The sequence below is a fragment of the Perca fluviatilis genome, chromosome 16 (genome assembly GCF_010015445.1).
Source record: "Perca fluviatilis chromosome 16, GENO_Pfluv_1.0, whole genome shotgun sequence".
NCBI lineage: Eukaryota > Metazoa > Chordata > Actinopteri > Perciformes > Percidae > Perca > Perca fluviatilis.
In genome coordinates this window covers 24,478,646-24,490,284 of record NC_053127.1, presented here as the reverse complement: position 1 = coordinate 24,490,284, position 11,639 = coordinate 24,478,646, and the positions used below count along the sequence as shown (strand labels likewise).

Here is an 11,639-nt window from a genome sequence, read left to right as displayed (position 1 = left end):
TTTGATCCGCATTTACCTTGATGTTGTCCGGGACAACCATCTCTGCAGTGCAGCGGCCTGTGAGATAAACTGGTAGGATGCCCAGATCAGCCCGTTAAGCCCGTGGACAAGCACCGAAATCCTTTAGAAGCCAGTTAAACTGGGGGAAGTAAAGGATGGACTTATTTTAAATAATGACACTTTCTGGCTTGAAAAACTGCATCTTTCTATCTAGGTGCATATTACTGTCAGTTACCTTGAAGGAAATCAGGATTCAAATGTTTGTGTTTATATGAGCAATGATAGAATCTGATACACATATGTGCAGTATAAACTTTGAAACAATGCTAAATCCGAGGTTTCCCCAGCAAGGGCTTGGGGACCAAACTTGGAACACCCATGCTGTTTGTAACCTTGAATTTTCACTTTCACAGGCTTCCCTGTTTTTTTAGGAGAAGACGATCTCATGTCTCAGCCTTGGCATTTTGCCTCTTAGAAACCTTGCTTTTTCCTCTCCCACACATTCCCGCCTTTATCTCCACCCACTCTTAGCTCGAGAGTGAGGGTAATATTAGGCTTCATATACTATCAGAAAAAGCAAAAGTGACACTAAGTTGTTATTGTGAATTCTTGCCAAATAGTTATGCAGGGAAAGTGTAATTTGCATGTTGGTTTTCACACTGTGGAGCCTGAGAGGTTTAAGCCAGAGTAAACACAAATGGAACATTTTAATGTCACTGCACTGGAATTCAAGTCATTATACCTTGCATGTGTTATTTCTACAATATAAAGTTTTTTTAACATTAACATTTAACATTAATTGCACTGAGCACAGCTTATAAAGTCTCTCAAAAAATCATAGTGAGTTTGGTTGACTCCCATTTCAACTGGCTTCAGCTTAAGCAAGGCTACTAGAGAGTACAAAATGCAGGTGTTAAATGTTGCAGTCGGCGTTCTTATCGGGGACATTTCTGTCTGGCAGTCATTCATGGCCTTCTGTCCTTAAAAAAAGGGAATGACCTAACAAGAAGTAGGTCTGTTTTGAAACTCATACTGTTATAATTGTTTTTCTATAACACACAGGCCCATGCCAAACTCAGCTCCAAATCTCTCAGTTGTAAAACTGAATGGATGAGAAGGAAAGGAAAGAATATCAGGGAGGCACTGCCTGACTGAAGCTTTTAGAAGCCTTGGCCACTATGTGCCCTTTTTTGTTGACGCAGATGCATTTCTGCAACTCTCTGGTAACTTCTGAGGTTGTAGTTTTGCGGTTTGATGCCACAATAATCCTGTTAGGAGGTCATCAATCTCTTTTGTTGAGCTTTTAATTTTAAGCAAATGCTGCCATAGTTTTCAAGATGGTTTTCCTTACGCTAGTAATTTTTTTTGCTGCTTTTGCAGTCAATAATGGCTTCTCTTTAAGGTGACAAGATCAGTTTTGCAATGCATCGTAAAGAGGAACACACACATTTATCCTGCATTTGATTTAATTCATCACAGTTTTGTTTGTATTAGAGAAACTGAAATGTAACAGTTTCATGAGCATGCATATGCTATTTCTTTTTACAAATGATTTACCATTAATCATGACCAGGAAAAAAGGTTGCATGTAAACTGACAATTCAATACTATTGTGAAATTCACCATTGAAGAACTAGGAAGTCTTTCAGTCAGTTGTGGAACAAATAATAAGAGGTAAGGGGACAGGCTGCAGATCGTGTCAGAATACAAATATCTGGGGGTTTTAATTGATTAAAATTTGTCATTTACATTACATGTAAAAAGGGTCTCTAATCAAATCAAATTCAACCTCAGAAACTTTAGATACATTCGCCATCAAATGTAGCAATGCAGCAAAAATGTACATGCACTCTATGATCTTCTCACATATCACTTACTGTTTACCCATTTGGTCACAAGCTAGTGTTAAATCTCTGAAACCTCTGCAGTCACTTCACAAACGAACTGTTAAAATCCTGGACAAGAAACCAAGCATTTGTCATCATTGTCCAATATTACAAAAACACAGATTACTCAACTGGGAAAACATGGTCAAATATTCAAATCTATGTCTTGTCTATAAAATTATTCATGGTTTATCATCCCCTCCTCTCCACCAGTTTGTCAACATCCGAACAGCTGATCACAGCAGAACCAGAGGTGCAGCGAGGGGAGATTGTACCATTCCATTTAGGAAAAGTGTATTTGGACAAACTGCTTTTTCTGTTCGAGCTGCTACTGAGTGGAACCTCACCCCCATAACACATATAGTACATTTAAGATCCAGGTAAAGAAATGGCTCATTGATAATCAGAGCCGTCAACATTACCATTAACTTCTTGACCTGCTCTCGCTGCCCCCTGCTGGCTTCTTGCCTTGTGTGTGTGAATGTGTTCATGTCTTTGATGCAGGGCTCTTCAACGTTTTTTAAGCCAAGGACCCCTTAACTGAAAGAGAGATGGACAGGGACCCCCTACTACTGCACATATAAAATTATATAATATTCAACTGGGCCTACAATAATGTGTAGTGCGGCCTAAAGCCTTTATACATACATTTTAGTGCATAGAATACTAAGCTTTATATAATATTATATTAATATAATATTAATTGTCGGCATCATTTTAATAAATCATCTTTTATGAGGCACAGTGAATCTTTAGGATGAATTGTATCTGTGGGTGGCTATCTTAGTGACTACTTTACCTAGAGGCCAGTAAGCCTATCATCAATGGGGATTTATATTTGCTAATAATATGTGGGAATTATGTTTAGACATGTTAATTTTTGAAAAAAACAAACTTTCAAAAGTTGACAATAATTTGGAAGCCCCCCTGCAGTGACACTGAGGACCCCCTAGGGGTCCCGGACCCCTGTTGAAGATCTCTGGTCTGATGTTTGTCTGATTGTTGGTGTGCTATGTTTCTATTGTACATTTTAGCTTAATACTACTTTTTACTAAATGTATTGTCATTTTTATATTGTTATGTAAATATGTAGTTTTACTTTCTTTTAGGGTGACTTTTAGCATCTGTCTAGGGACTACAGATGAAAAATAGCCTTCTGACTAACTCTGGCATATTGGCAGAAAGGTTTATTAATATGTAATATGTAATAAATAAAAACATATTTAAAAAAAAAAAAAAAAAAGGGCAGAGCCGAAACTTAAGTTGCATGTGAAGGATGTGCTTCAACAAATTAAAATTTTGAGTACAACGATTGACTGTAAATTGTCATGGTCAAAGCATTATACAATTATTATGAATAAGATGGGGAAATGTGTTTCAATGTTAAGGAGGTGCTTCAGGGTAAATATAAGGCAACAAGTGGCCATGTCATTAGTCTTTAGTTTGGACTAGTGCCCCCCCAACACTCACATTAAGATATTGCAAATAGTTCCGAACAAAGCAGTACTCTGTACTCTTAAAGGTGCTCTAAGTGATGTGACACGTTTTTTAGGCTACAACATTTTTTGTCACATACAGCAAACATCTCCTTACTATCCGCTAGCTGCCTGTCTCCTGAACACACTGTAAAAAAACGCGGTCTCTGTAGACAGCCCAGGCTCCACAAATGGCAACAAAAACAAACCGCGCCAACCTGCACAACGAACCATAACAAACAGTGTTCCAGCCAATAACCGACAAGAAGGAGTTGGTTGAGTCATGAATACGCATTTTACTAATTTTAATACTGCGTTTTTTTACACTGTGTTCCCCCTGAACACAGTGTAAAAAAACGCAGTATTACAGGCAGCTAGCGGATAGTGAGGAGATGTTTGCTGTATGTAACGAAAAATGTTGTAGCCTAAAGAATGCTTCACATCACTTAGAGCACCTTTAATTATTGGTCTTAGTTATTCTTAGAACACATGTTGGTGACATGCATAAAAGTTTGTCTTGGCTCAGAGTCACAGACAGTTTGGAAGTCTCACTACTTATTTAAATATTTCTTACTAAATTGTCTTATACAAACAACGTACTTCTATTTTGGATTTACATGATCATACCAGGCAAGCTAGTGAAGTTAAATTGACATTGCCAAAACCACAAACAAGTGCCTTGAAAATATTTTGTAATGTGTAGAGCCATAATTTCTCGTCTGTACTGTAATTCAGGAAACATGCAAAGATACATTGAAATGTCTCCATAAACATCTCCTTCATTACTCTCCATTGCCATATTGTAATTTCATCTAGATATAAAGCTTAGTTGTAACATACACTCAGGTATTACATCAATCACACTTAAATATTGAATTGGTGTAGTAAGGGTTAAGCTGGGAACTTGTCATACAATGTAATGTTTATGAATTTGTGTAAAGCAGAAACCTAATGAGGTTAGTCTGACATTGCATGTACTTGAATAGTAAACAAGTGAGAAACAGTTAAGTATTTAGTTCTGCTATGTTATGAAATACAAAAAGTTTACTTTTATCTGTTCTGTTGACCATTTAGCCTACTGCATTGCTATAATTGTTTTTATATATTATTATAAGTATATTAACAGTGCCATTTATATTACATTACAGGTGCCAACTCTGCAGTCACCGGTTGTACTTTATGTCCTTAACTTGCGGATGGCATGGGAGCACCTGTGTGGCAGTCAAAATATATCAAAAAAAAGAAATTTAAATATTATCATATACATTTTTGTGTTTTTTGCTTTAGTTTTTCTTCTTTCTTGAAATTAGTTTTCCTTCATCCAGGTGCTTTTCATTAACAATAAAAAACCCAAACTGCTAAGCAGACAATATAATCTGCCTATCTACTAACATCAGATTCAGCCATAATTGACTTTAAGTGCAGGTGATATGTGTGCTTTGTCTCGACTGTGTCTATATTCATTGTAGGACACAAAGCCTTTCTTGCACATTTCATGAAAAGACAGTGGGGGAACAGAGAAATAGAGAGGAATAGGTTGTTTATTGCTATATAAACAGTACTGTTCTAATTTGTTCTTTCATTTTGATAGACTCCAAGTTTACCTGAACAACTCTGTCGTCTGAAATAATGCAAAACATGACTACATTTGCTATTAGAGCTTACCTGGAATTTGTTTTTTGAAAAATGGTTGAATAATTTACTGGTTTGAACCAATTTCATACGAATGCTTGATTAAGCAAAATCGTTCCTAAACAAACCTCTCTTTAAGCTTTAACATCTTTTTAATAAAGTGGTTTTCAAACACTGTTACTGCGACCACAGTGACATTATGAGTTTTCTTCAGGACTTTAGTACAATATGTGGCTTTCCTTGTACCCATCTAGTGGCTAATAGAGGAAATGCATTTTAAATGATACACTGTACAGATGATACTGTAAGTGCAGACAATTGCAGCTCAAAGACTTTGTTAACTACAAAGAGTATGTCATCAATCATTTCAAGAGGAAGTGATGGATTTTCCATGTATTGTTTTTATTAAATGAAGCTGGGATTTGAATTTAACGCAAAGTGATGGCCAAAAAATGGATCAATGTAAAAAGGAATGAATGAATGGGCTTTTGTTTGTGGTGTTCAAAACATTGAGAAATTTAACAAAAAAAAACACACACACACACACACACACACACACACACACACTCTGTGGTATGAGACATCGAGACGTCTTTCCAAACAGTATAATACAGATACAAAGCCTGTGACTTCAACACCAGAGACCGGTGTCTACTAAACCTATCTGACTACAAGATATTAAATGTTCTAAGTAGCATTGTTGTATTTTACACTGTTGCATTTTTACTCTTTACAGTAACAGCTCAGAGTTGTGGCAAAAGGCTATAGTTTACAAGACCAGGCGATTTCTGCAGGATTGCAGTCTTTGCTTTAACACCAGAACTGCATGCATTTGAGCTTTAACCACACTTAAAATGTCTCTGCATCATTGTTCTACCAAGTCTGAATAAAAGGGCATTCAGCAACCATTTCAAATCTATAATCTGAATTTGAAATGAGGTTAAGGTAAGTCACAGACGTACATGGTAGCTTTTTCTCATTTGTTCAAGCTGTTAATTTGACCACAAATTCAGGACATCAGGAATGATTTTGTTTGCCAATGTTTAAAAATGACACTGAAAGAAACTCAATGTATTATAATCTATTGCATCTATAAACGTGTCCTTCCTGCTAATTTTGCAATCCATCCAGATAATCCTTTGTATCAGCAGGAATGGGACAATACACTGTTATCCTGAATTAGTTGGCTTTACTAGAAATTTGCATGCATTAGAAAAATCATTTTTTCTGGAATCATGTTGTCTGAAATACACATGTTAAGTCAACAATTAGGCTACTTCTCACTACTACGAAAGTAATTTGCTAACATAAATATGATTTTTTTCTTTGTGACAATCTAATTTGAAGAACAAGGTATTTAACACATTTGTTCCAAAGTATATAGCAGGGAAAACAAGCAACTTAAATATAGAATTTTCCCATTGTGCTGTGCTGCAAAGGGAACTTCCCTCCAAGGACATAGTTACTGATTTCCAATCTGTGCATCATTCTCTCTCACTGCCCAGAAGCCATCAGTCCCCACCCGGGTCTCGGTCATGGTGCAACAATGAATGCAGGTAAACATGAACACTAAATCAACTATACAAAACTAAAAACCCATGCATACATGCACACCCAACATTAACAGAACAATAATAAAACACACTTTAACTAGGACAGAAACCGTTCAGAACATATATTTTGTTTCATGAGCCTTTGCATCACAGAACAGTTCAAATGACCCCGCCCCTCCCATACAGAAACTTAACATCCTTAGTTATCCCTGCTTAATATGATCTGTGCACTGCATACTTAGGCTGATTATTACAAACAACTAATGGGATTTAGTAATGAATATGTTTTTTTTAACAAAACATGAAAGAATAAGTAGTGACCACTAAAAAGTTTAATTACAACTAAATCTGGGTTTACAGTTTTAATGTCCTCCTTCCCCAAAATACAAAGGTGTGCATTTTGTTGACCTCTCAGACGATGGGGTCGTTTGTATCTGCTGCATCGAAGCTAATTCCATGTACAACCCCTGTTTATATAAATACAGTATCTTTCAAATTCATATATTAGTGTAAGCACAGTAAGCCTTGCAGTGAAACATATCTTAGAAACTGTATGCCAACATGAGCAGTCTTGTCACTGACATTTTGCTTTTTCATTTCAAAATCATACATCTAATTTATTCTCCAAATAAAGCAAACTTTTAAAAAAGTTTTTTATTACTTTACAATAACTAATTTGATTTGATTTGTTCAGACTTAGTGAAATAAATGTAGAGAGGGATATGAGCTAATGAAGTCTTAACACCTAAACATGTCAAAAAAGGTCTATGTTGTACCAAAGTCAAAGATGACATTAATTTTACCTGAAAATGAAGTATGAGGAGGTCTACTGTTAAGTAATTCAACATGCAGTGTTTCAAAATTCTAAGTTCAAATATCAAATATCAAATATCAAGGAACTGCAGGTCAGTCATTTTAGCAAGTCTAGTATACAGGTCACTTTTATCAGGATAATCAAATCACACTCCTAGTTGCTGGAAACTTTCACATATTGCACATCTATCCAAGGAACTGAATAAACATTGTGATGCATTCAAAATAGTTTTTTTTTTAATCATAAATCATTATTTTAAAATCCCCTATTTCAACTTACTAGGGTCATTTAAAAACACAAAATGTATTATTGGACAAACAATATTATTGGAACTGACTTGGTGCACAAAGTCAAATCAAATCTCTAGTTCTAGAGTTGGTCTGGCTTGTTAAAAATAAAGACAGTTTTTAGGAAAATCTTTACGACCAAAAGGTACAAGAAAGCATTCATTTTTAGAGCTATTGTGGTAATAGTAGTCTGTTTTGATTTCACAGGGCTCATATGGAAAACTCGGAATACTTTAGCACTGTATCCCCTTTTCTATGCAGGCCTGTCTCCCTTCACCTGAGGCTAATCATCCTGCTATCATTTATTGGCAAAACGCCATGCATTCATTAGTTATGGTTGTCCTCAGGCAGCTTTTATAACAAATTATGTTCGATGCCTATTCAACCATAAATAGTAAGGGTGGGGGAAAAAATCGATACAGCATAGTATCGCGATATTTTCCATGGCAATTTTGTTTTGATACACAGACACCAAGAATCAATCTTTTATTATATAGGTGTTGGTCAGTTTGTCTGCTTGACAATCCCATTTTGCAGCAATACAATTGAAGTGAGATGAACAAACAGAGAAATTTATCTTTTTAGATAAAACAGATGTTGACAAAGTTTCCTTTTGGGGACATAGTTTGAAATTGGGAAAAATTGGAAGTTGGAAAAAAGGTGTATCGCAGAACATTGCAATGTGTTTTAATATCGCAATAATATCGTATCTTGACATAAGTATCGTGATGATACCGTATCGTGAGGCCTCTGGTGATTCCCACCCTTAATAAATGGCTGCAGTAGAGCCGTGTGTTAGCTGATCAGTTGAGTTAGGTTTCCATTCATTTCCATAAGGTGTGTCATGGCATGACCTCACTATGTTAATGTAGCTTTGGCCATGGATAAGACAACTCAAAAGAGTGAGAGAGTTTTAAGATGGTGCTAATACATACTTATATTGTACAACAAAATGAATGGAATCCATTATAACAGTTAAAACAAGACTAGCCATATTAGCAGCTTTGTAAGGCACAGCAGTTCTTTGAGCTAAATGCTAATGTCAGCATGCTAACATGCTAAAAATGACGTTAAGCAGGTGTAATGTTTACCATGTTCACCATCTTAGTTAGGTTTATGTTAGCATGCTAACATACTTAGAACTAAACACGACGTACAACCGTCTGTAAAATGAGGGTTATATATCATATTTACAGTCATTGCATACAACTGAGGCTGGTTGGTTATAAACCAAAGTATTGAAAAAAATAAAGTATATTCCGTCATGGTTTGCTAAATAAGCTGTGATGCAAAGTTATTTGTACAGTAGTAAAGGGCTAAACACTGTCTTTTCAAGTCAGGCTGCAAACTCTGGGTCACTTTGGTGGAGTTAAGCAACTGAGCCAATAGAGGAATGATGGCAAATGTCTAACTACAATGTGCCTATTTTTTAAAGAAAAGTATTTGGGATTTCTTTCACCTTCTGTAAGAGAAAAATACATTTAACTGTTTACTATTTGAGCATTTAAAGGTAAAGAGTTCTCATTCTGGCTTTGTAAATGCACAGTATGTTACAAAATAAGAGTTTAAATGTGATCAAGCCTTAAAAGTTTGTTTTGACAGTAGCAACCTAAGTAAAAATGAATCTCTCTAACAGGGACATTTATTCCAAGTTTTCTCCATTTGACAGATATATAAACACCTTCCCCTTTTGCCAAACTTTGCTCAGATTGTCTCATGACCTTAAATTCAACCGTGGCACTCAAAATGCAAAAGTCAATAATACAGTATTTTGTTCAATACGTAAATGTACTGTGTTTTATTGAAATGGACCAAATGACCAAATATAGTTCTACATTAGAAGGAAGAGTTGTGGAAAAAGTCCAACAAGAGCAGTCCAAAATCTAATACTGTGGCATTTGTGTAAGTCTATAGCAACCCCTCTATCTGTTGTCCTATACTGGGCATACTTTACCCAAAATCCTCTCCTCAAACTAAAATATTGTCCTGATTAAGTATCATTGCATGAGCTATGACTGAACATAATGATATTCAGCCAGTCACTGAAAAAGTAATAATGTGAGCTCAATTATGTTTTTATTTGAATGACTTTATTAGCAGCAGGCAGGGAACAAGTAATCCTCCTTCAACCATGTTTCTACCTCAATTAACAGTCTCCTCCAAAAGGATGCTTGGCTCCTCCAAGCACAAGTCAGAGTGACATTGAGAGTGCAACATTCACAATGAATGGGGTCACACTGAACCACTGAGTACAAAAGTCCTTAAGTAGTTTGCTTTTCTGCAACATGAATTTATATGGCAAATTATTTGTGTTTCAGTCAACCATTGTTTAAATAATGGGGAAAAAAGACAATATATCTCGCCAATCACATTCAACACATTTTACTGGAGCATGAGTTAATCCTTGGCCAGGGTGTTTTGCAGTATGGACATGAGGAGGGTGAACCTGTGCCTCTAACTCAGCGTTTCTCAAATCGGGATACTTACTGCAAGGGGTACGTGAGATTTCTTTTTCTTTTTTTTTCAAATGTGTATAAAATAAAATGTAAAAAGAAAAATAGTAGTCATGCTTAGTTCCAAATGATTATACTATAGTAATGAATGACTTTATTGATGTATCCTGTTAGGCTCAATTTCAAGACTGCTACATAAAAAAAAAATCTCCCATTGTTTCAGGTTGAGAGCTCTATTTACTTTAAAATCAATGCTATGAAAAAGTGCATGCTCATGAAGCACCCATTCTTTTCAAAGCCTGTAATGCACAGTTGAAGGCATCGTCGCGGCCATTTCACCTAAACAGAACATTTTCTGAGAAATATCAAGAATGGTTTATGTCTCTGTATTTGAGACTGACAGAAAAAATGTGTCATTCGCCAAACACTTAGAACATCCTGTGTTTACATCTGGACATATTAAGTCAAAGGCAACTGGACTTGCTTACGAATCTTGAAGACCTGCCATTCATAGTGGGGGGGGGGGGATGGGTCCACGTTGTGCGCCTCTCAAGTCTGTTGACTTAGTACAGTAATAGTAGTCATTGAAATATTATGTCAGATAAAGACAATTTTATGATATTTCTTTCTTTATTTCTGTTGTCAAAGCAGAGTTTTTGGGAGGAAATGTACAAGAGTAAGAACCTACATGGTGGTAGGAGCTCTTCTCATGCTCCTTTATCTCCATGAAGATTCTACAACTGACTACAAAACCGTCCGCCACCACGTAGATGTGAGAAAGGATGGCAGTTAAACAAAGACACCAACCACAAATACGTCCTACTCCTGGCCAAGATACGAACAGAACATGCCTGCTGCCAACATCACACTTCACCTCCCTTCTTCGTGCATATAAAACACATATCTCTACTATATAGACTGCCGACATTTCCCCATGCAAATAGATATTCCTGAAAAATGTGGAGGAGCTGATGGATCCGCAGAAGTCTACTAGTCATCAGAAGCTCCCCTGGGAATCACGATCGTTGAGAGATGCTGCGCAAAGCCTGGGCTAACGAGAGGTTACACAATGGTGTTTGGATCCGAAGGATCTTCATCTCAGGAACGACGGGCGCTGGTTTTGAGAAAGAGAGACTGAACAAAGTCCTTGAGCTGGAGTACAACGACATCCACCAATGGGACTTCAGCGACACATTCTACAACCTCACCTTGAAGCAGATACTCTTCCTAGAATGGATGAAAGGAAACTGTCCACACGTTTGCTTCCTGCTAAATGGTGATGATGATGACGTAGTTGCCAACACGGACAACATAGTCGAGTATCTCTAAAGCCTCAAGGACAATAATGGAAACAAACACCTCTTTACTGTCCATTTGATTCAGAATGTTGGGCCTATTCGATTACCTCAGAAAAAGTATTTTATTCCAGTTCAGGTGGAGGAGTCAGACTTAGTATATCCTTCCTACTGCGGTGGGGCCTTCCTTTTGTCTGGCTACTCATGTAAAGTATATTTAAAACATGGCAGTATAGGTATTACA

At 36.6% G+C, this 11,639-nt stretch overlaps 1 protein-coding gene across 1 annotated transcript; it reads left to right on the top strand.

Annotated features, from left to right (window-relative positions):
- Window positions 1-10,664: 10,664 nt before the first annotated feature.
- Window positions 10,665-11,639, top strand: LOC120575630 (N-acetyllactosaminide beta-1,3-N-acetylglucosaminyltransferase 3-like). The gene has a single exon (XM_039826449.1). It carries the CDS (start codon window positions 11,133-11,135, stop codon window positions 11,427-11,429), a length of 297 nt encoding a protein of 98 aa, XP_039682383.1. The 5' UTR covers window positions 10,665-11,132; the 3' UTR covers window positions 11,430-11,639.

Coding starts and splice junctions, on each gene's coding strand:
- LOC120575630 (XM_039826449.1), top strand. CDS start 11,133: ATGCTGCGCAAAGCCTGGGCTAACGAGAGGTTACACAATGGTGTTTGG.